Here is a 25,444-nt window from a genome sequence, read left to right on the forward strand (position 1 = left end):
CTAAAATATTTAAACTCTTGTTTCTATCCACTGAGTGATTAGCAATTAATAAAGATTTTGTACTAATTTTTTGCTTTAGAGTTGTGTAACCTGTCTTGCAGAAGTGGAAATGTGTGACAGTCTCCATGGAAGAGCTAACTGTGCTAGAAGAGTGTATGCAGTTGAGTCCTCACTTGGTCTGGAAGTACAGATTGGGTCCTGTCCGTGTAAAGAAGTAAAATATGGCTAGAGTTTATGGATTTCTCTATATTCAGTATCTGGGAAGATTTTAAATTTGAAACTGCTGCAAATAATGGTGTGAACTCTGCAGAGGGTGACATTGTGGTACTTAGAGCTGTTTGAAACAACTACAGGATCTTACTCAGACTTGAAGAGCAAAAGGAGGGAGACTTCCTGCAGGAGTGTGATACAGGTGTGTCACTTCACATAGGTGTATATTTGAAATAATGTATTGAGTGCTCTTCTCAAGGAACAAGAAGTAGAGACTCTCAGCAAATGAAGACAATACAGCTATTGTTAGCTACTCATGCATGATATTGAAAAGATGAGTGGCTCTCTTAAACTGTGGTGTTTCACAAGAATCTTTAGCTACAACATTCATTGCTGCTTTTCCAGGCTGTGATGAGTGTGCTTTTACCCTAAATATCAGTCTGATTAGGTCTGAGTACTTACTTTCCAGGATTATGTTGAAGATGTTAATTTTTTTCCCTTTCATCCCCAGTGGCTAATATATAGCTCCTGCAACACAGACTGTATAGCAGAAAAACCTAATAAATGGAAATTTTTCTTAAGAAAACCTTCTCCCTACAAAACAGCTGTTTTCTTCCTACTTTGAAGAGATACTTCCACCAGATTCTGCAGGCATGCACTACTTCACTTGTAGCAGGACAAAAGAAAAAACAGACTGAATTTTAACTTATTTTCTGGGGCTTGTTTTGTGTCCAGGTAGGTTTCAACCAGGTCAAGGTAACTGATATATGTAGATAATATGAATACAATCACATTATTCTTGAAAGGAAAATGGAAGGATATGCAGAATAATGGCAATACTGTGCGTGTAGAATCAGCTTAGTTATTATACAGGTTTATTTTTTTTTTAATTTGTAGTTATCACTAAGCCTTATGAGATATCTCGGTTTTAGATTTTTCTGATTTGCAAGAAAATTTGATGAGAAGAAATGAAATGTTGACAAAGCTGTATCAAAAAGCTGACCTCACAAGAAGTGTTCAGATTGTCCAATGATTTATTTATTGCTTTCAGAAAATACATCTGATATCTAATGTTCACTATGCCCTACAAAGATGCCCTGCAATGAAAACCTAAGCTCCCATGGTGTGCATTTTGTTGTAGTTTTCATATTTTGTTGTTGTTTTCACGCTTGTCAGTGTTTGTTTCTTTATTCACATTTTGAGTTGTACAAGATGTACAACTATTTGGTACACATAATAGGTAAGTTTGTTTTAAATAAGTATTTACTAATAAAAATTTATTTATGACTGTATAAAAGAGCTTGTCACCTGAGGCACAAAGCATGCTTGTTCCCTTGAACATAGGTAATCATGAGAAATGAGACATTTCTTGCAAGTGTCTACCCTTCATCCCTCAAATGTCTTCTGCAGTGAGCTGGGTGACAGTTCCCAAAATAGTTCATACAGCCTGAGCTGGATTTTCAGTCCATGTGGAATCTGAAATAGTCAAGGCCTATGGGACAGACAACCCAGGAACAGTACTTGCTAATGGAAGGCTGTAGAACTGTGAAATAGAAAATAAATGTTCATTGTGGGTGTTCAAATAGCATTTGCCACAAAGCACACTCCTGTGGTTAATCATGTAACTATAGGAGTTGTGGGAGTAGAATAAAGTGTCTGATTAACCAGTTTGTCATAGATGTTGAATTTGAATGGGATTCATGACTTTTGTGTCACTTCAGGCAACACAATAAACTGTAGGCTTTGAGGTGCTCCTTTAGAAACATCCTCCAACTCAGAAGCCCCTGTGCATTTTTATTTCTGATTCAGATGCCACCTAGCTGGCTTTGGAAGACTGTGTCACTTGTGGGAGGAATGAGTCTGGTCAATCCCCCAGTCCCTCACCATGCTCAACCAGGCCAAGAGTGTTTTGTGCGTCTCCACTTGCCTGCGTGGCCCTGAGGTTTCTAGAAGAGAACGCCTGTGTGAATGTGTGCCTGGGCTCTCACTGTAAATCCATGGTGAAGCTGGCTGCAAGCCTGCAACTGTTCAGGTGATTCAGCTGCATTTTGGGATTGACTCCTTAGGAAATGCAAAAGTTCTAGCTGACCTGCACTCCCATTCCCCCTGCTTTGCTTGGAGGAGTCTGTGGCTTTTAATTGTTCAGATTTGGCTGTCATTTACCTTGAAAGATAAAATATTTACTGATGGCTTATGAAATCTTTGTTCATTTAAAAATATTCCTGGTCATTGTGACCAGAGTTGAAAGGACACACTGTTCCTCTGATTTATTTGAATAAAAATATTTATATGCCATATATATAGGTTTTCATTAGATTGTTAATGGGCTTTGGTGCACATAGGAGTATAATAGCAAGGGGATATCTGTCCGGATCTGCTGTCTGCAGGGGCAGCTGGAACCAGCGCTCAGGGAAGGGGAGGAACAGTGTCAGTGTGTGATACTGACTCTGCTAATTGGGCTGCTATCAGCTAGATAACAGTTTGGGTCAGGTGCCAGGTCAGCATAACCTGGGCACATTCAACCTAGTCTATGGCAAGACCAAATATCAGCAGCCAGCAGTGACACAACCTAGGAAATGAAGTAATGTGTTTATTGTAAAATTATTGTAAGTGATCTAGTAAAAACTTATTAGGATAAGTTGAAACTTTTAAACAATTCAGCCAAGGGCTTATGAGATAATCAGTGAGATGCCAAGGTATGACTTGATTTCTGTTATTGAATCTGAAGAGAAAGTATGATTGCAAAAAGGGAAGTGTTTACATTAACTGATAAAAAACTTGAGAATTCAGCAGAACACAGCCACGTGTTCCTGTGCTTCCTTCCATAAAAGTCTCACCATGTCTGCCACAGCCCCATTCACCTTCACTATGAGGGGGATCATCCTTGCACTAGCGCTCACCCTTGTAGGTAAGGCTGCATATCCCTGCTTCACCTTTCTTTTCCAAATTTTCCTTAAGTTCAGTGGCAGTGATTGGATCTAGATTGAACATTACTTACCTGGTTTTTCATCTCTTTTTGTAGGTAGTCAGAAGTTTGACATCGGTAAGTAAATTTCCTTCTATAACCTGTTTTCAGTGAATTTGTTGTTATTTCTATTTATTAGAACATGCTTACAAGTACTGTGAAAATGGCTGTTATTTCCCTCAGAGCCTGGATTCAGTAGCAAAAAGACCTACGTGTACAGTTATGAAGGCTGGGTGTTGAATGGGCTTCAAGAAAAGAATTTTGCCAAAGCTGGCGTGCGCCTGAGCTGCAAACTGGAGATCAGTGGGCTGTCGGAGAACAGCTACCTCCTCAAGGTACTGCACCTCCTAAATGTGCAACAGTGAGCTAAAATCACAGCTTTAATTGCATCTGCCTGATGTGGGGTGTAGGAAAGCTGCAGGAAACACAATTGGAGGCTTATCACTGCTGTTTCAGAGGGATGGGTCACTTACCTGTGCTCCTTGTGGAAGTTGTTGGTAGCAGCTGTTCCTCAAGACTTATTGTAAATACAGCTGCTGGGGGTTTGCTAGAAAATGGAAAACTAAAGACATTTACACTTGCTCTAAGATTTGATTCTAGTCTTAGCACAAATTTCCCACTCCTGTGGGAAGCCAGGACTTTGGTATGTAAAATCATTGTCATGAAGGCAACTAATAAAAATAGACTTAAAAAGTGATAAAAGCTAATGATAAAAAGTGATTCATTATAAAGGAAAGATTAAAAAGTGAAAGTCATGAAAAAGGACTGTGTAATAATGTTTGGTGTTTGAATAATGCAGTAAAAGATCTGTACATGTGAAATCATGTCTCTGCTGATGTCAGCAGTGATAGGAACTGGCTCAATTCAAAATAAATATGCTTCAGAAATGTACTTTTACCCCTTTAATTCAGTTACAAATCAGAGGTTCTTTTTGGAATACTCAATTCAGTGACAGCTGTCACCAGTTGTATTGAACTGTAGATCTTTCAAAACTGCGGGCTAGGGATTGCATTTCACACTATTGACTGTCCTGAAATTCTTGTATGGTGTGCACCAGCCTGTGCTCTCAGGCACTTAAGCTGGCAGTAACTTTACCAAAGTTATTGAAATTGCTTCTTATTGACATTGTATCTCAGTGTTTATAAATATATTGTTCATTGCTTAAGTATTTTGGTTGATTTAAATAAGTAAAAAATATGAAGCAAATGTAGTAATTAGTTTAGTCCAAAAAAAGTTTTATAGGAATAAGTTAAAATGAAACATTCTAAAACTGCAAATTTTTTTTACATTTAGAATGGTATAAGCTTTTTAAATGCTAAATATAAAGCAGAATATTTATTATAAGGCTGACAAAAAGGGAGACTTTATTTGATATGTTAACTGCTTCTGTAAGATAAAATAGTACTATTGAGCAGACAGGATTTGCACTGGTTTTACAATAGTGTAAACACAAGGCAAAAGAATAAACTGCTCTATGATTTTCTAAGCCTACATTTGGAAGAAAAGAGTATCTCACTAGTGGTTTTATTAATTTCTTCCAATATGTTTGCATATTTAGTACCAAAGGGGTTTTATTCACCTAAGTATCTTGATTTCCTCCCAGATCCGCTCCCCACAGCTGGAGGAATACAATGGCATCTGGCCCAGGGACCCATTCACTCAATCTTCCAAAATCACCCAGATGGTTTCCTCATGCCTTACCCGGCCCTTCAAGTTTGAATACAGCAGTGGACGGGTTGGAAACATTTATGGCCCAGAAAACTGCCCTGACACTTGCATTAACATTGTGAGAGGAATACTGAACATGATACAAATAACCATTAAGAAGTCACAGAATGTGTATGAATTGCAAGAGGTGTGTTTCTTTCCATTCTAAAACTGTTTTGCTGAAAGAATGTGGTTTTTTTTTTCTCTTTAGCTGGTCTTCCTCTGAGTTTCTGTCTATCTGCATCTACTTTTGTGTGATTGCAGTAAGAAAAAGGTGATTTTTATTCATATAGAAGTAAATGTGTGCACGTGTCTTCAACAAATTACCTGGGCTGAATTCTTTTTAAGTCATATGTCTTTAAGTCTTAACATACAGTTCTTTGGAGGAAAAGAATTATTATCCTTTAGTTTATTTGTTATATGGCTTCCATAATACAGCTATTTGATCAATTTTATTTGTTAATTGTTGATATAAAGTGATTACTTTTCAAGTTCAAACTTCATCCCCTGACCGAGTATTGCTCACATACCTATTATTTAGTTCAGTAGGATTCATTGAGAATTTTCATTAAGTAAAACTTCTCACACAGTGAAATCTTGATATAATTGGGAAGTCTCATTTTCTGTATTCATCTGCCAGGCTGGGATTGGAGGTGTTTGCCATACAAGGTATGTCATCCAGGAAGACAAGAAGAACAACCGAGTCTCTGTGACCAAAACCGTAGACCAAAATAATTGCCAGGAAAAAGTGGTGAAGAGTCTTGGAATGGCTTACGTCTACCCCTGCCCTGTTGACATGATGGTACGTGAGATGTGGAAAGATCTTCCTAATTACAAACACGGCCACTGTGTTCCCATTTATTCACTCTTTGGATCTCCCTGTTGTCCTACAGAAAGAAAGGATCATCAAGGGGACTGCAGCTTTCTCCTACAAGCTGAAGCAGTCGGACAGTGGTGCCCTGATCACAGAGGCTGGGTCTCAGCAGGTGTATCAGATCTCACCCTTCAGTGAACCCACCGGGGTCGCTGTCACGGAAGCAAAGTAGGTGGGACGTGGGCTTGCTTCACAAAGTGAGAATAATTAGAGGTTCTATCAGTTCCCTTCACCCCCAGCTGAAGTGAAATGAGAATTGGGCTTCACAACAGTTAAATGGAGATGTGTAATCACACTTGGAGTTTCTACAGTCCAAAAAGTTCAGCAAACCATTTTCTATTTATACCCTGGTCAAACTGGCATTATAATTGTATGGAAGAAAAGGGGAAAAGCTGTTCTGTTCACTTATACCATAAGAATGCTACTTTGCTGCTCTGTTTGTTCTGACCAGGGGCTAATTTGTAGTGTCAGGAGGAAGATAGTGTCTGTAGAAATAAGATCATTCCTAACACCAGGTCAGTAGCTCTCATTCAGCAGACAGTGGTTTTGCTTCTCCTCGGAAACAATTTCATTGTAGATAACTCCAATGCCATTTTGTTCTAGATAGAAAGCTTTATTCATTAGCAAAAGGTTTTCTTTTGATAAGAAATTTTTTTAAAGAGTGAGACAGTTACCATCTTAGTATCACAGAACAAACAAACAAGAGTTGGCACATGGGTGAAGAGAGATAATGCCTTGCTCCTGTGATTCTTGTCTCTTGACAGACAACAACTCACCTTGCTGGAGGTGAAGAGTGAATGGGGGAGCTCCCCAGACATCTCCATGCAGAGCTATGGAAGCCTTCAATACCAGTTTCCAGCAGTACTGCCACAGATGTCGGTGCAGCTCATCAAGACCAAAAACCCTGAGCAACGGGTATTTTTTCCAAATTGCTTTCCTAATTTAAAAAAAAAACAAACAAACCAAACCTGATCATAAATTCCAAAGACTGTAATTACGCATGCCCTCTGTCTTGTGTTCTGTACTAGATAATTGAAACACTGCAACACATAGTCCTGAATAACCAGCAAGATTTCCATGATGATCTCCCATACCGCTTCCTGGAGCTCGTCCAGCTCTGCAAGCTGACAAGCGCTGACACCCTTGAGTCCCTCTGGAGACAATTCTCAGACAAGCCCCGCTACAGGTATTTCATTGTACCAACCTATAAGAAACTCTTTTGGTTTTGTGACAACTGGGAGCTAAAATGAAGGATTTTAAAAATCTCTCTGCAGGCGGTGGCTGCTGAGCGCAGTCTCTGCGACGGGCATCCCAGAAGCTCTGAAATTCATCAAGAGCAGAATCCGCAGTGACGACCTCAGCTACCTTCAGGCTCTTCTCAGCGTTCCCTTTGCTCTCCATTTCACAAAAGCTGATGAACACACTGTTCCAATAGCAGCAGTGAGTAAAGCCACGTGAATCTTTCCTGTCTCACAACGAAAGGAATGATAATCAGCAACCTGTGATTAAGTACATTAGAGGCTGGATTCTCCTTTTGTGTACACTAATTTTGTGGAAACTTTGACCCATGAATTTTTTTTGGCATAGCATTTATTAGAGGATAGTTCCATATCTTCATTTCTCTATATTGATGTAAAGCCCTTTTCTTATAAGAGCTTCTGGGAATAATTCCCATTTTAGTTTTCTGGGCTCACCTGGCATGACTTCTACAGACAAAACTTTGTCCCTTTAATCTCTTACTTCTGAAACAAATTATGATTGGTGTGTTATGTCACTTGAGCAGCTCTTTCAATTACAAACTAGTCCATGAAGTGGAAAATGCTGCAGGAAAAGCATTAGTGCAAGCATCAAATACGTTGACACAATAATGAACCATTAATTCTGAACAGGATTTTTGCCATCTCTAGCCAATATTCTTAAACAGGAAAAGCAGAAATTATGGGAAAGTGCATCATTAATATTATTGAGTTGCACATTTTTCTGGAGGTATTCCATTTATACATTGATGTTTATCCATAATCTTAATGTTTTCAGTGTTCAGTTAACAAAAATCAAAATGTAACTAGGCGAACTTATATGTGTATAAACTAGCGGGGAATTAAGCTTCTAACTAAAGCTTCCAAATATAATGTCTACAGCCTACTTTAATTTGTTTAGATAAGAAGAGTAATCATTCTGAAATTGATCCCTTTAAATAAGATCTGATGGTTTTCCTGCTCTGAGAGCTTTGTGAAGCACTGTGTTAAATGACAATTTTTTTTTTCTTCTTCTTCACAGGATTTAGTGACAAGTTCTCGAGTCCAGAAAAATCCCTTGCTTCAACAACTTGCCAGCTTGGGATACAGTTCTGTGGTGAATAGATACTGTTCTCAGACCTCAGCTTGTCCTAAAGAAGCTCTCCAGGTAGGCAGCTTTTTGCCAAGCTTTTTTTTTTTAATAGCTTAGTAATGTTCATCATATTACCTTAATTCTTTGATATACAGTATAAAAAGGATGACTGGAAGTATAAATACACATTTTGTAGGTTTTCTTCAGAACAAAAGCATCAAATAATTTTGTAAATGTAATCATTTTCTTCATCATTGAAAACACAGTTTTTTCACATTGCAAGGGTGAAATCCTGAGAGAAACCAGCATTAAATGATTTTTATCAAAGCCAGTTGCTTTATTGTGGTGGGCTTTTTGGTGGGTAAGGGGGACACTGTGGACAGTCTATAGATTAGAGAAGACTGAACTGTGCTTTGTTTGCAGCCCATCCATGACCTGGCAGATGAAGCACTCAGCAGGGGCCGTGAGGACAAAATGAAATTGGCTCTGAAGTGCATTGGCAACATGGGAGAACCAGCCAGCATCAAGCGCATCCTCAAGTTCCTCCCCATTTTTTCATCCAGTGCTTCTGATATCCCCATCCACATTCAGATTGATGCCATAATGGCCTTGAGAAAAATTGCTTGGAAGGACTGCAAAACAGTATGTAGGATCTGGTAGATTTTCTTAACTTAGTGAATTAGATATGTACCCTAAGTGTAATGGTTTTAATGGCACCATGTGTGGATTCAGTTTTTTCAAAAAAAGATTATTTTTAAGAACAATACTACACAGTTTTACATTTAGCTGATGTTTTCTGCTAAGATGTAATGATAATTAGTCAGTAGGAATCTTCCAGCAGTGATGTTTTTCTCGTCTGTTGTAACCAAGTCCTGTGTTAGTTATAGTGGACACTTAGCCACCTAAAAGTCAGACTTATAATTTAAATTGCCTCTGTAATCAGAAGGAGAGACACTTTCTGTTAAACTCCTAGGCCAAATGTCAGCATTACTCTGCCTCTTTTAGACCCTTCCCTTGAGGTTGGGTGAGTCACCACTGACCCCACACCGAGGTTGCCGTCACAGAAAGTGTAGCAAGACTCCTGCCTTTCAGATGGTTTAGGTATAGGACCTATATGAGAAACCATTCACTCAGACTGTCTTTGGTGAACTGCTGAACCCTTTTAAAACTGGTCTAAAATAATTAAGCATACTCACTGAGTCAGTGGAGTTGTTTCAAACAATGAATCTGTCTTATTATCTACATTTTTTTCTTCCATAGATGTTCGCTGATGTTTGAATATCAGTAATGTACAAAGCAATGCTGGTGCCATTTGGATTGTCATGGGTTGATAGATGGACATTTATTTCCATTTCAGTGGTTTCATGGGGCTGTTCCACCACGGCCCCTTCAGTTATATTAGTAGTTATGTGGAACCCTGCAGTAAAAAAGATCAGGAAACTTTTCTGCAGGGATAATGATCCCCTCTCCCATATTTTCTGTGGGTTAGATGTGGATCCAGATTGCAGAATGGTTTCAGTTATTGTTAATTCCAGACCCTGTTTTGTCTGTGCAGGTGCAGGGATATCTCATCCAGATCCTGGCTGATGAGTCGCTTTCCCCCGAAGTGCGGATGATGGCTTGTGCTGTTATCTTTGAGACAAGGCCTGCCCTTCCCTTGATAACAACCATTGCCAACGTGGCCATGAAGGAGAGCAATTTACAAGTGGCCAGTTTTGTGTATTCCCACATGAAGGCTTTGTCCAAGAGCAGGTTGCCATACACCTACAACATGTGAGTAGAGGCAGCAACAAAGCAGGTGCTCTTGAGCAAATTATGATCTTCTGCATGTGCTGACAACTGAGGTCAGTTGATTTACTGACAGGAGCTTGTTTCTGGATGTTATTACCTTTTTCATTTTGTTTAGATCTTCAGCTTGCAATATTGCCCTTAAGCTGCTGGCCCCCAAATTGGACAGGCTGAGCTATCGCTACAGCAAGGTCATACGTGTTGGTGGCTACTTTGGTGAGTAAGTGTTTCAGGAATCAGGAAACTTTCACTTCAGAAATCCATTCCAAAAATATTAAGTCCTTTGCAGAAATATGGCATTCTTTATTTCAGTGAGAAATTAAATTGAGATTCGTATGTTTAGAGTAGCCATTTAATAATTTCTGCCTAAACAGTTAGAGTTTATGTAATGATATATCTTAAAGTTGGCGGTAGAAAAAGCAGTTGAAATATGATCTTGAATGGTAAGCAGAATGGTTAGAAAAAAGATGTCTCTTGTTTTCTTCTGCCACAGATAACTATAAAGTTGGTGCTGCTGGAGAAGTCCTTGTTATGAACAGCCCAGGAACAATGTTCCCATCAGCAATCATTTCCAAGCTGATGGCATATTCTGCAGGGTCGGTGGCTGATTTGGTGGAGGTAAATATTTACCTAAGTCAATGTCAATAATAAACAAATTAAAATTAAAACTCCTCACAAAGTTTCCTCTCTGTAAGCATGTTTCAGACTGCTCCTTCTCGTGCTGTTTTGGTAGGCTGGTGTCCGTGTGGAAGGCCTCACAGATGTCATCATGAAACGAAATATCCCATTTGCTGAATATTCCACATACAAAAAGATAAAGGAGATTGGAAAAGCTGTATGTATTTTCAGTAATACATGTGGGTTATGTGAAAAGGCGTTGGTGATGCTTCTCACTCTAGCTAAGCCTTGTATCAGGAAGTTGAAGGAGTCAGCTCAAATATTTCTGTGAATGAGAAATGTGCAGTGGGGACTGCAGGGGACATTTGCCATGGCTGCAATGGCTTCTGCCAGTTTTTGCTCTGGCTCTGCCTCCTCCCCACCTCAGAGATGGCTGCAGGAGGAGCACAGGAGGGAAGGGCATAGCAGGCATTGCAGCACAGTGTGTCACATGCCTGGCAGGCTTCCTACTCCCTCTCTTCACCTACCTCACCTAGTTTACAAGAATATGCCTTTGTCTCTAAGAGAAAAGACTTTTTTTTTTTTTGCAGTGCTTTCAAACTCGGTTTAATGGTACTAATGACTCAGACCCTGTGTGCAAATGTTACTGTATTGGGATACCAAACATTTGTGGGCATCTCAATGGTGGGAGAAAGTGTGAATTAGTGCCACAATGCTATTTACAATTGGAAATCTTACAAAGGAAAAGGGCAGCTTGGCCAGTGATGGGTTTAGTTATGGGTGGTTTCGGATGAGTTATCATTTATGAAGTGTTCTGTTAAGAAACTTTGCTTGTGTCTTTATCTGTTCCCCAGCTGCTGGGATGGAAGGAGCTGCCAACAGAAACCCCCTTGATATCAGCCTACTTTAAACTCTTTGGCCAAGAGCTGGCCTACATCAACATCAACAAGGAGGTGCTGCAGCAGGCCGTGAAGGTACCAGGGCCCCTGCTCTCTGTGCGGCACTGGCCAGCGTTCCAGCCCCCCGTGCCCACATTCTGCTCCCTGTTTCCCCACAGGCCGTGCTGGAGCCCGCAGGCCGGAGCACGCTGCTGAGGAGGGCGGCGGCCCAGCTGCGCGCCGGCACCGCGGCCCAGTGGACGCAGCCGCTGTGGCTGGGAGAGCTGCGCTACATCGTCCCCACGGCCCCCGGGCTGCCCCTGGAGTACAGCTCCTACAGCACGGCCCTGGCCAGGGCTGCTGCCAGCGGTGAGCAAGGAGCGGGCACGGGGGGACAGCGCCTGGGAGAGCACGGAGAAAGGAGGGCAGAGCCAGGAGGTTAGAAATAGAGCTGGCTTGGGGATCGGAGAGTGGGCAGTGAAGGTGTTTGAAGAGAAGGTGGGTGCACTGGTTTGTGCATTGAGTTTGAAGGGAATGAAGACAGAAGAGGTGAGATGAGAACCTGGGAAACCAGAGAGAGAGAGGCCACAGCATTCAAAGCCGAAAAACCACAAGAGCTGCCTGGGGAGCTGATGCAGACATGGGTAGAAGGGGGTGGTTCCTGAGAGGTGCTCACACAAGCTAAGGAGGAATCAATGTTGATTTAAAAAGAGAAGAAAATAGAAAACAATCAAAAGTGCACTGTTAGTAACATTAAGAAGGAGGAAGAGAAGAGGGTCTTCTGACTCCCCATGTTTCTGAAATTTTAGTGTCACACCAATTATCAAACTTCCAATTTGGGTCAGGTCTTCATTTTCTTAGTATATTTTTATTTCCATTTTCAGTATGTTGCATCAGAACCTTTGCCTACATAACAAGCTTCCTCTGCATTTTCAGTTTTCTTCAGAATCATGAAAGGTTTCATGTACCCCAAAGTCTGTCTTGTTTTCCATCTGTATTTACTGTACTAACAAAAACACTACTCCTACTGGAAACTGCTTATGTTTGACTCCTTTCTTTCATTTTTACAATGTTTAAATATTGTTCTTGCATTTGCAGTTGATGGAAAGATATCTCCCCCTTTAACTGGAGATTTTAGACCTTCACAGTTGCTCGAATCCACTGTGCAGATTCGTTCTGACATAAACCCCAGGTATGGCAGGTTTTTGAGGCTTTCCATATGAAGGAGGTTTTCAAGGGAAGGCAGAACCTCATGGGTGAAAAGAGCACCTTCCTTACACCTGACTGCTGCACTCTGTTTCAGTCTATACATACAGAAATTTGCAACAATGGGTGTTAACACAGAATACTTCCAGCAAGCTGTGGAAATTCAAGGCAAGGTCCTGACAAGAGTGCCAATCAAGTTTGATGCTAAGATAGACATGAAGCTGAAAAATATTAAGATTGAAACAAATCCATGCCATGAGGAAACTGAGCTAGTGGTTGGAAGGTATGGTAGCATTACTTCAGAATATTTTGTGTTGCTGAAGCCCCACAAAGTTCACTATTGAATGACCTCCCACAGAGGTCTCTAGAGAGGCAGAGTGACTCTTCAGTGTGTAGCAGAACCTTTGGGATAAAGCACAAAGAAGACAAATACAGGAGCTAAAAATCAGAAGATACCTGAATTATTTAGCAGTGTGATTTTTATATTAAATTGTTTATTATTTTGTGTTCTGATTATGTTTTATTATTTTATTGTCTTTTAAGGATTTTGATTGATGTGTTTGAAGGAATATTTTTGATGTTTTGGAACTTTTGTTGAAATTTATCTAGACTTTGAGAACTTCCTGCAATATAAGAAAATTATATTTGTCATGTACTCTTTTTTTGTTTTCAATAATATTTATATTTCTAAATTCATATATAATCCCTATATTCAAATATCAAATGATACTCACAAGGATGTATGAATCCAAAGACAAGGGGTAGGAATAATTTACTGCTTTTTGCATATATCTCAACAGACATAAGGCTTTTGCTGTATCAAGAAATTTAGGAGAGCTAGGTGTTGAAAAGAGAACTGCAATTCTCCCAGGAGATGCTTCATCAAATATTGTGGAAGAACCTTTCAAACCATCAGATAAAGCTTCCAGTGAAGACTTCACAAAGGTAACCTATTTTTTTGGCTTACACAGTAATATTCACCCTCTGTGCACTGGATGTCTGTAGTTTCACTCTTGCCTGTGACAGTCCCAGTGGCACTCACACCCTCGTCTCTAACGCAGCCAGCAGCTGACAGCGCCCCAAGGAAACGTGCCCATGGCTCTCAAGAGGATCTTGGCCCCGTGGCAGGAAGGAAAGCTCATAAACGAGACATTTGTGTCAAGCTGCAGCACCTTGGCTGCCAGCTCTGCTTTGCCAGCAGGTCACGAGATGCCAGCTTCCTGAAGAACACCTATTTGCACAGGCTGATCGGAGAGCACGAGGCTAAAATAGTCTTGATCCCAGGTAAAATACTGAGCATCTTGGCCTTGTCAGTGCTGTCTGAAGCAGTATAACTCCCTAACATGTGCAATTGGTGTGTAGTTGAAACAGATGCTGCTATTGACAAAATTCAGCTGGAGATTCAAGCAGGATCCAGAGCAGCTTCCAAAATAATTAATGAAGTAAACGCAGAGTCGGAGGAAGAGGGTGAATCATCTCTGTATGGGGACATTCAAGCTAAACTGAAGAAGATTCTGGGCATTGACAATGTGTTCAAGGCAAGTGACTGGGTATGGTAGTGGGGAACGTTTTCCCCTAAATGAGGGCAGGAATTAGAGGTACAGTGTGGGGAGCTGGCATGGCAAAGAAAGGCTGAGGCTGCTTTGGAAGGTGCCAGTGCCCCAGGCTGAGGTATTGCTCCTATGGGGTGCATCCAGCAGGGTGGGCTGGGCTGGGCTGGGCTGGATTTCAGCTGGATGGAGTGGATCTGAGGGAATTCTGCAGTTTCTGCTGTGAGTGAGGCCGGGAGATGGAGGTGGTTTTTTTCCTTGAAAAGCTGGTGTGAGAACCCAGCTTTGTCCAACACCCACAGAAGTTTTACTTTGCAAAAGCAGGACCAGATGTATTCTCTCTTTTGCACCTCTTGGATTGTGTTTGCAGATTGCAAATAAAACACGACACCCGAAGAAGCAACCTGCAAAGAAGGAAAACACTGTGCTTACAGAGCTTGGGGCAGACCCTGACACAAAACATCCCTCCAGCTCATCTTCTGCCTCCTCAGCTGCCTCCTCTTCCTCATCGTCTGCTGTTTCTCCTCATCGTAAAGAGGTTGGCGATGAAGATGAGAATAATCAAGAAGAGCAAGCGAAAAACAAAGATGCAAGCAGCAAGAGCAGCAGCAGCAGTGGCAGAAGCAACAGCAAGAGTAGCAGCAGTGAGAGCAGTAGCAAGAGCAGCAGCAGTGGCAAAAGCAGCAAGAGCAGCAGCAGTGGCAAAAGCAGCAAGAGTAGCAGCAGTGGCAAAAGCAGCAAGAGCAGCAGCAGCAGTAGTGACAGAAGTAGCAAGAGTAGCAGCAGTGACAGAAGTAGCAAGAGTAGCAGCAGTGACAGAAGTAGCAAGAGCAGCAGCAGCAGTAGTGACAGAAGTAGCAAGAGTAGTAGCAGTAGCAGCAGAAGCCGCAAGAGCAGCAGTAGTAGCAGCAGCAGCAGTAGCAAAAGCAGTAGCAGCAGCAGCAGTAGCAAGAGCAGTGGCAGCAGTGACAGAAGTAGCAAGAGCAGCAGCAGTAGAAGCAGCAGCAGCAGCAAAAGCAGTAGCAGCAGCAGCAAAAGCAGTAGTAGTAGCAGCAAAAGCAGCAGCAGCAGTAGTCGCAGCAGAAGCAGCAGCAGCAGGAAGTCATCAAGTCATCACAGCCATGGGCATCACTCGAGGCATGTAAATGGCAGCAGCAGCAGCAGCGAGTCACTGAGCCACCACAGCCATGAACATCATTCAGGACATCTGGAAGGTGGCAGCAGCAGCAGCAGCAGTGCATATTCCAAAATATGGGTAAATCAACTGATGCTACTAATCACGCTCCTGGCTTTGCATGACAAGTCAGAACATTAGGAGATGACCAGTAGATTTTAGCAACATAAAATTGAAGAATTTATTCTACAAACACACCTGCAATCATTGGCACAGATGTCTGCTTCATCTCAAAAGTTTTCACAAGTTTGTTGAAAATTTTGCTACTGTCAGGAAATGGTGTTTTTGACAATTTGCTGTCCATAAACATTGCATATTTCTGTCTTAATTTTGCAGTAGAAACATTAATGCTTTATATAAATTACTTCATGTTGGCAAAGGCAATGCAAAATTATGTTCTTGTGACTAAGCATACAGGACTATGTATGAATGATAATCAGTAAATTTCTTATTTAATTTCCAGTTCTTAGATTTTCATACAATTGCAGCATTTCTTTTCCTCTGAGACTTCTAATCTTCTTGTTGTTGTCATTTTCAAAGGAAGCTCATGAGATTTATCAGTACCGCTTTAAATCAGCACACAGACAAGAAGAGGTGAGTTTTTCTTTCCTCACTAAAAGAAGTATGGAATCTGTCAAGAGTCTAATGGAGATTTTAATGGCAACTTGTTATCTTTGTTGAGAAAAATTACAGTACTGATAACATTAGAACCGTGGTGGTTCTTCTGAGATGGGTAAAGACAGAGAGCTGTGTTTCCTTTTGTGCTGTGCACATGAAGCCACTTGTGGCTCTGCAAAGGAGCTACAAAGCCTCTTCCAAAACAATAAAACAGACTGGAGCTGCACACTTTGAAGGAACCATCAGAAGCCTGATTCATTTGATTGGCTTTGATCACCTGGTTTCTTGGGTTGGAATCACTGAGGTACACGAGGATAGTGATGGTGACAAATGTAGAAAGATACCTTATTTTATAGTATTTTGGTTGAGCAGATTCTTACTAGGGCATGAGCCAGCCAGAGCAGTGTACTTGGCACTGGTGCTCCTCAGAAAGTAACATTTGAGCAGTGTGTGTCCACTCAGATGCTCCTTTCCATTCAGTTAGTCCATTCAGTTCATCAGGCCTGTGCAGAATTTCTGGTCTGTCACATTGAGTAAGAAGCTGATTAAATCTGACTTGCTTTGGTCTATTGTTTTTTCATACAGGGAATTCTCATCTACATATGGTCCTTAGGGACTGTGAAGAGCCAGATACGTTTGGGGAAACAAAATTTTTCAGAGTTAGATCCTATATAGTAAGCAGGACAAAGCCAAGTGCCATGAGAAAGAGTATTGTTCAGGACTGCCACGTGCAATTTCTTCATACATGCTTTAAAGTTACCCTCTTAAGCCTGTTGTGGTTTGATTCTTTTGGGTTTTTTGGGGTTTTTTTGCAGGTCCCAAAAAGAAAACTCCCAGATGACCAAATTGACAGCTCACATTCCTCTGCCAGATCCAGTCATGCCACATCTCGAGCTTCATGGGTTAGTTGCATCATTTTTAGGGGGTTTTGACAGCTTGGAATTATCTCAGAGTGGCTGTGCACTGACAGTAATTGTATATAGTAATAATTACAATAATCACGGGAAGGGAGAAATGCCAACCTCTTGAGTCTCAGGCATCAGTCAAGACGTGCACCATAGCTCCCACATGCACTTTCCCCAGCAGTTGAGGACCCTTCTTTCTTTCCTCACAACCCTTCCCTCATGGAAAGCCCACCCAACAGATGCCTGCAGAGACTCATTTTGTGACCTCTGCAGCCTGGAGGGAGATTGATTGAGCGCTGCAGTGCCAGTGTGAGGACATTGATGGTAGCAAAAGGCATGTTCCAGAGGGGCATGGAGCATCTGGGCTCCTCACCACCAGGCAGAGGAGTGCAGGCTTGAGAAAGATGGAGAGAAGATATTGAAGGTCATGATGCACTTCAGGCTGTTCTCCAAGGGAAGGGGTTCTTGATGTTGGAGAGATTGTCCTGGGTTATATTCTGTGCTGAGTTGCTGTGCAAACACAGAGCCTGACTGCTCCACAGAGCTCACAGCCCAAGTGTGAGCAGAAAGCCAGCACAGGACCCAGACAGATAAACAAGAGGAGATGAGTGGGGATGTTTCTGCTGTGGGAATGAGTGACGCATACCACTGACAGCTGATGTTCAAACTGAACTGCTTGCTTTTATTCACAGGCTGGATACTAACAATGAGGCCCCAATCATATAGTCATTACTGTGTTTTAATTATATGACTATTTCCATGGTATCAGCTGTAGCTCAGGAAATGGCACAAATTTTGGCTCATAAAAACACAGTGCTAAAAGCCATCTGGCATGCAGAGGCACGTGCACATTAGAGACAGGCATGAGGTTTTATAGGCATGTATATGTGTGTGATACATATGCTGGTATATATTTGTGGTTCAGTTGTTTATTTTTTCCATTTATCCATCTAGATCTTGCATCTAAAATGTTCCATGGTAACTCTTCTATAATTATATGTTTTGCATACCTTCTCCCCCTTCCTCTTAGCCCAAGTTTTTGGGAGATGTTAAAGCCCCAGTGTTAGCAGTTTTCCTGCATGGTATCCGTGATGATAAGAAGATAGGAGGCCTCCAGCTCGTGGTGTATGCTGATATTGACTCCATCAAGCCTCGGATGCAGGTATTTGTGTCCAACCTCACAGATTCAAGCAAGTGGAAGCTATGTGCTGATGCTTCAGTCCACAATGCTCACAAGGCAAAGGTAAGGCTCAAAACTGGCTCGTACAGCTCTGTATGCATCACAAGAATGCTCCAGGCACTAAAAAAGGAACCATTGTCCCTCCATCACAGGCCTACCTGAAATGGGGACGGAATTGCCAGGACTACAAGGTTTCATCTGAGCTGGTAACTGGGCAGTTTGCTGCCCACCCTGCTGTACAAGTGAAACTGGAGTGGCCTAAAGTTCCTTCCAGCATCAGATCCGTGGCAGAATGGTGAGAATTGAGTCTGCAGTGGCACTTGTTAACAATGCTGGTCAACTGGGAAAAATCAGCATCTGCACACAAGGTTCTAGTGTCTTAAGTCCTGACTGATACTTTATTCTCTGATCTGTCCAAGTACTGCCTTTGGACATAAAAGCTGAGTGGGATTACATCTCATTTTAACGTACAGTAACTCCTGATATTTGCCATAATTACTGAAAACTGAGGAACAGATCCTTCCTTTCACTGAACACTTGATCAGTAGAGCAGATAGTGGGTGTGAGGACATAACCAGGGATCCTGCAGACTATTATGCTGCTTACACACAGGCGTGAGACAATCTAGCTGGGATGTGTGCAGCCTTTTTTTTCTCCATCTCACTAAATCTTTCTGATTTGAACTTTTGAAGGTTTTACAAGTTCGTCCCTGGGGCTGCATTTATGCTGGGATTCTCTGAAAAAGAGGACAAGAATCCTTCTCGACAAGCCAGGGTGATCGTGGCTCTAACTTCTCCAAGGACTTGTGATGTTGTTATCAAGCTTCCTGATGTAATTATGAAATATTTTTATCACTCTTCTATCTTATTCCTAGTAGAAAAATGTAACTGTTTAATTACAGTGGGTCAATTCTGAGAAAGAAAAATTAAGTTAGCATCAGCTTGGGTGCAAATGATGAAAATTGCTTTTATATATTTCCATCATTATATTTCATAGATGTCCATATAGTGATTCTTTTTATGGAGAGTGATTCTTTTTATGGAGAGAGACGTGGGTACTCATAATGACATGAGTTTCCATCTGTAGTATCTCCATAAATGTTCACCTCCTCAGCTTTAAAAGGGAGCAATTCATTCTCTCCCGAACAATACCTGAATGACTTCTCTCACACCATGAGAGAAAACTGAGCAAAAGCAAAAACCTCATGGACAACGAGTCAGATGATTTATGCTCATGTAAATTCTTTGTAATGAAAGTAGAATAGGAAAAAATCCTAGCTGTTTGCTGGCATGGGTACATTTTGAATGTGCTTGTGAATTCCTTTTCAGATTACCCTCTATGAAAAAGCCATGAGGCTTCCCCTGTCACTCCCAGTAGGGCCAAGGACATCAACGTCAGAGCTGCAGCCTCCCAGCTGGAATGTCTTTGCTAAAGCCCCTTCTGCAGTGCTCGAGAATTTGAAAGGTCAGATCTAACTGGGTTCAGAAGCATGACAACTTCAGTATCACAATTCATTTGGGCACCTTGTAAATTTTTTTGGCATTGTTTATCTGAGTTAATAGGAAATGTTCTGTAATAATGTGAGGATGGTTCAACTGAGAGAAAATACTGTGCATGTAGAACAGAAATCATCAGCATTTCAGGGATCAAGATACCAATTATCCAAATTGATAAAATTTTAAATTTCTGTCAATTATTTTTCTGTTAGATAGAAGAACACATTTTATATGCCTTTATGGGTGCTTACTAGCCAAAAGTCCCTGTGAACCATATGAAAATATCACATAATGGAACAAATACAAAGCTAAAATACTATGGCTCTAAAAACAAACCACACAATTTAGTGGCTTTCTCTCATGGAAAACAAAAAATAACACTTTTTTTTTTTTTTTTTTTTAACCAGCTCAATGCTCAGTTTCCTACAACAAGGTCTCAACTTTCAATGAAGTTCGGTTTAACTACACAATGCCAGCAGACTGCTACCACATCTTGGCTCAGGACTGCAGCTCTGACCTGAAGTTCCTGGTGATGATGAAGAATGTAGATGAATCTGTGAACTTGAAAGTGATCAACATCAAGATTGGCAATCAGTAAGTAACTTCTGCCAGATGCTGGGAGCATGAGGGACCTCCCTGCCCACATCTAGCATGAGAGGAGCTCCAATCTGAGCTTTCCTGCAATGGCCAGCAGCCCATGGGGTCTCAGCACTCCCCTTATTTATTTTCCATGCATATTGAACATGATGCTGATGCTCTTATCCAGCATCTTGGGTGACGAGAGTACCCCTGCTGTAATTCAAGCATTTGAAATGAGCTTGTGCTCGGAGCAGTGATACTGAGTGAGCAGGAAGCGCTGTGAGTGTGTGAGGGCGGCACAGGCAGGGTGTGAGCACTCTTGTCCTTGCAGTGAGGTCGACATGCGCCCTGCCGACGGACGCGTGCAGCTGCTGGTGGACGGGGCTGAGAGCCCAGCCAACGTGTCCTTGACATCTGCTGGTGAGTGGTGCAGCACGGGCTGCTCAGTGGCCACATGTGCTTTGGGAGAAAGGAGGAAAGAGACGGAATCTGTGAAGGAGATTTGATCAGTTTGTATTCAATCCGTGTTTCTTTGGTTTTAAGGTAATATTTAAGAATATGTACTTTACTCATTTGCAGAGGGACACTTAGAAAGATTGGTTAGAGTGTGAAACTCTTGAAGTAGCCTAAATAAGCAAGATATAATTAGCAGGAAGATCCCACCTTTTTGTACAACATTGCAGGTCCTGTTGTAGTTCCAAATTTGAGAAGGGTTTTGGCTATGCTATCAAATTTTGCTTGATTAAAAAAGTAGAGCTTTTCTAAAATCCACTACACGTGACTTGTATATTGATGTTTTTCCTGATTTGATTTGTAGGTATAAATTTGGCTTGCATTCTGCCAGGGATAGGTATGGAGAGCTGGTGAAACAGCCTGCTTGATTCTCCCAAATGAGAATAGTTTGTTTCTGTGAAAAGTACAGGAGGACCTTATTTCTTCCTGTGTAGTCAGGGGCTATATACAGTGTGGGTATTCTGACTGAAGAGCTGTAATATATGAATTGGGCTAAATCTTGCTGAAATTGGGTTAGCATGTACCAGTGCTGAGCTCTGTCCTATTTGTTATGTACTTGGGAAGTGATAACTGTGCCAGAAATGGCTGCAGTGGCAGTCAAGGTGTTCCTCATATTTCCATATTCCAATGCAGTGCACTTGGAGCCTTGTTGATCTGCACAACTACAGAGCTACTACAGACAGCTCAGTAATAATTTATAGACATAAATGTGATTATGTTAATAACCCCAAAAAACTTAATAGGTCTGTGACCATTAACATTCTCTTCCATCCTTTTGCAAGCACCCATTTTCTATATATGCCCATTTCTACATTGCTTTCTTTTATATTTGTGTTTCTTGAATAGGGTAAGTGTGGAATTTTGAAGAAAAGAACATTTTAGAAACATGACAGTTGCTTTTTTTCTCTCCTGAAGAAGCGAAGTTTGGTCTGGTTTTGTTTTTTTCTTCTAGGTGCTTCTCTGTGGATCCACAGTGAAAATCAAGGGCTTGCACTCCTCGCCCCAGCCTATGGCATTGACAAACTGTACTTTGATGGATACACATTCAGGGTATCGTTCTCCCTCTTCATAAGATTAAGAAATTTCCATAGAATTCCCTTAAATCTGTGTGTATGGGGGCAAGGATGTACAGTGGCAAAGGCAAGTGTGTGCAGGGCACAAAAAACCCCAAAGGGAAGATGATGCTACAGGATTGCACAGTCCTGCTCTTTATTTCTGGGTGTGAGAAATGAGAACCTTTGATCAACACAAGTATTCTGTTCTTGCAGTACAGATGTGTGTTGGGAAGTGGGTCTGTGAGTGTACACACACTGAGTCAGCAGTGCCTTTGCAAGAAAAATTAGTTTTCAGCTCCTGACGCTGTTCTTGCAGCTGTATAATTCTTCAAAATAGCAAAAATGCAGCCATTCTTGTTAGATAAATGAGTGGTTTAAAGTCTGCACAGAAGTTAACATGAAGCTGGAACGTAAGGGGTTGGTAAACAGTTTCATGTCTGTCTCTTGTACCATCAAAATAACCACCAGAAAAAAGCTTCAGCATATTAATAATAGTCTAGAGCATGAATAACTCAACATCCTAGACTGGCACAGTGGGTTATGAAGGCTGTATCAGTTACAGATTCTGCAGCCCCACAGGAGTTTGGCATCTGACTGTCAGATCCTTTTAAATTCTTATCAAAGAGATTTTAAATGTTTGTGCATTAACTTGCACTGGAAGGGACCTGCATAGCAAAAATGTGCTCCACAGGTATTACATTTTTTTTTAACTTGAAATCTCTCCTCTTCCTTTTCCTCCAAGATCCAAGTTGCTCTATGGATGGCAGGGAAAATGTGTGGACTATGTGGAAAATACGATGCAGAATGCGAACAGGAATATCGGATGCCCAATGGATATGTAGCTAAAGATGCAGTGAGCTTTGGGCATTCTTGGATTTTGGAAGAAAGACCTTGTAGAGGAGGTATGCAAGCTCTAATAAATTTAATATAATATTACAGCAGTTGTTCAGGAATAGTGGGATTTGTTCAGAAAATTTAAAATCCATATATATTTTGGGAGAAAAAAGCATATTAGGAGATTCATTATTAAGTTAATATATTAAGTTTATTGTTAATTTATTAAAATTACTTGCAAGTTGAGAAAGAAATAAGAAATCACAGGTTAAACAAGCCAAAATATACAACTTAGTTAAGTTCAAAAAATAATACGAATCAAAATCTTTGTTTCAGTTTTGAAGTATTTTAAATGAGGATCAGAAAGAGGATAAGCTTCACACACAATGCTTTTATTTAAACACAATTCCATTTTCTGGACATCAATTTTCAGCAATTAGTCCATCAAAAATCAGATGGGGATTAGTAGTTATTACCAGGGCTGACCACCTGGTTTTTGAACCAGTGCAACCTGTCAGACAAAGCATTCATGTTCGGTATGTACAAAGTAGATGAGCAGTCCAGGGATTTAATTACATGGTTGAAATTAAAAAGCTGCATTTTAAGTCTTTCATAGATTAGGATCTTTTGGTGTGCAGCTCTCACTGAGGCTATGATGCAACCTCACACCACAGTGCTTGAGGAGAGCAGGCACTTTGCATCTGCAGAGACTTGTCCTGTGGGAAGGACATCCTCAGTCCCTGCAGATGGCTCGTGCATGTCTAGCTCAGCATTAGCTGTTACCCTTCCATGTTTTTGTCACAAATTCTGGACAACAAACTTGCTTTAGATGGCTATGTTGTCCACATGCACATCCACAAAAATATTCCTGTGGCTGGTGGTGAGCACATTCTGCTTCCATTTAACATATGGTGGAAGCTGCTGAAATTTGAAGACATAAAGCTTATATCTAGGAATAAATTGTGGTATGTTTAGTTTCTCACATGTAACTGCTTGTCCTGGGAATCCAAAATGAGATCAATATTCCTTGTTGGCAGCAATGACTGTTGCTCTCTCTCTGACCAGTTCTGTGTCTGAATGACATCGGTAATAATGCAATTCTTTAGTGATTCATTTTATTTGGTCAGAAATCTCCTCTTTAGTTCCACTGCTGAATATTCAACATTTTAAAATGTGGTTTGACAGCTATTCAGTAAAGAAAGTTATTGGTCACAGTTTTGATGTGTGTAGTAATGGAGTGAGGAACAGAATGAGGTTTGAGGCAGCTAGGGCTAGTATGCCTCCTAGTTTGTTCAGAATGGATCGATGGATTTTGGATGGATTTTCAGTTTACCTTGAAAAATGTTTATTAGAAAGTACTGTGTTTCTATATCCTGATCTAGAAGCAGACCAGTTGCATTTGAAATTAGCTTTCCAGGGCTCCATATCCAACAAGCTGATTCGAAAGATTGATCAGCCAGTAAAGCTTCTTCATTTATGACCAAAGCACAGTTTTCACAGAGGGGAGTTTGCAGACGGGCAGTGTGGGCAGACGGGTCCTTTGGGGGGGTCTGGAGCTGTGTCCCGTGGTCACAAGGCTGTCCCGCCCGTTGCAGCCTGCAAGCTGCGGCACGCCTTTGTGAAGCTGGAGCGGGCGGTGCAGCTGGCCGGGGTCGAGTCGCGCTGCCTCTCCACGGAGCCCGTGCTGCGCTGCAACAAGGGCTGCGCCCCCACCCGCACCGCCCCGGTCACCGTGGGCTTCCACTGCGTCCCGGCAGGTAAGGCAACACCCATCCCGCTGCCCAGGAGCTGGGCAGGAGCAGCAATACATTGTCACTTAGTTGTTCCGCTTGAAAAACATCAATGCAGCACGGCCGTAGGTAGGCATGGACTTACTGCCCTATTGACTGAAGCCCTTTCCCTGTTCTGTTAATAGGCAAACATTCCTTCAGTGAGGGAGATGGTTCTCTGTCGTACATTTAATGGTTTTCATTATGCTGGGATGTAAAATCTAAGCTGAATTCTCCTTCGTGGTGCTTAGGGCTGGCAAAGTAAGGGCAGCACAACAGCACAGTCAGCCCTGGGATTTGGCTGAAAAGCTGTGTACTGCAGCCTGTGCAGGCTGAGCCATGGAGGAACAAGCACAGCACCCCAAAATGGGGATTCTTGCCTTGCATTTTTTATAAATCACTGCCTTTGGGACTGATCCTACTTCACTGAGCTGATTTAAGTACTAGAAGGGCAGGTGTGGACAGGATTGTACTAGAAGGGCAGGTGTGCATACAGGTCCAGTGATATAGGAGGATTTATTTTCTATACATGTATTGTAGATTATAAGACACTAGATAAAATAGATATAGATTATATAGAGAATAGACTTGTATCTGTTTTCCAAGTTTTTTTTTCTTAAAGATTGTAATACCCTTTCCTAAGTGTATCATTAATAAAATTCTTCATGAAAGTAGTAGCTTTCAATGTAGAATTGACTTATTAATGAAGTGGATTTCCTGGAACATCTCTGCGTGACTTAGACAAATATGAATATGTAAATCAGTGAGGAACAGCCAAGCCTGCTGTAATTAATAACTAGTGCATGGTAAATGCTGTAGCTTGCAGAACTACTTGTCAAGTAAACTGTTTAATTTTCATTTCTTGTTCCCCATCAGATTCAGCCACCAGCCTGACAGACAAGCAGATGAAGTTTGACCAGAAGTCAGAGGATATGAAGGACACTGTTGATGCACACATAGCCTGTACTTGTGAGAATGAAAACTGCATATGAAGCTGTACCTGTGCAGCATAGGAGAAAACAGAAACACTTTCATGTTTTTATTGTGTAGTGTAAAAAACCTTGTCTTAAGGAATAATAGATACTAAATTAAGTACTTAAGGATCTTGTATGGGGAATCTTTCCAAGTAATTTAAAGTATTAAACTTTATTATTGTAGAAACTGTTATGATTGCCCATAAATATCTGATTTCATAAT

General features: G+C 41.3%; 1 protein-coding gene across 1 annotated transcript; it reads left to right on the forward strand.

Moving 5' to 3' along the window:
• The first annotated feature begins 3,048 nt into the window (after window positions 1-3,048).
• LOC134423115 (vitellogenin-2-like) lies at window positions 3,049-25,444 on the forward strand. The gene is made up of 35 exons (XM_063165797.1): window positions 3,049-3,118; window positions 3,233-3,253; window positions 3,359-3,510; window positions 4,779-5,030; window positions 5,523-5,684; window positions 5,776-5,924; window positions 6,521-6,671; window positions 6,785-6,942; window positions 7,031-7,196; window positions 8,034-8,159; window positions 8,508-8,726; window positions 9,640-9,857; window positions 9,991-10,088; window positions 10,366-10,490; window positions 10,606-10,707; window positions 11,345-11,464; window positions 11,548-11,737; window positions 12,467-12,560; window positions 12,672-12,857; window positions 13,375-13,519; window positions 13,636-13,858; window positions 13,937-14,112; window positions 14,495-15,379; window positions 15,839-15,892; window positions 16,732-16,818; window positions 17,852-18,064; window positions 18,154-18,296; window positions 18,694-18,832; window positions 19,330-19,465; window positions 19,905-20,091; window positions 20,408-20,496; window positions 21,542-21,639; window positions 22,387-22,546; window positions 24,074-24,235; window positions 25,124-25,444. Exons 1-35 carry the CDS (start codon window positions 3,049-3,051, stop codon window positions 25,237-25,239), a joined length of 5,772 nt encoding a protein of 1,923 aa, XP_063021867.1. The 3' UTR covers window positions 25,240-25,444.

The sequence above is a fragment of the Melospiza melodia genome, chromosome 11, assembly GCF_035770615.1.
Source record: "Melospiza melodia melodia isolate bMelMel2 chromosome 11, bMelMel2.pri, whole genome shotgun sequence".
In the NCBI taxonomy this organism is placed as follows: Eukaryota; Metazoa; Chordata; class Aves; order Passeriformes; family Passerellidae; genus Melospiza; species Melospiza melodia.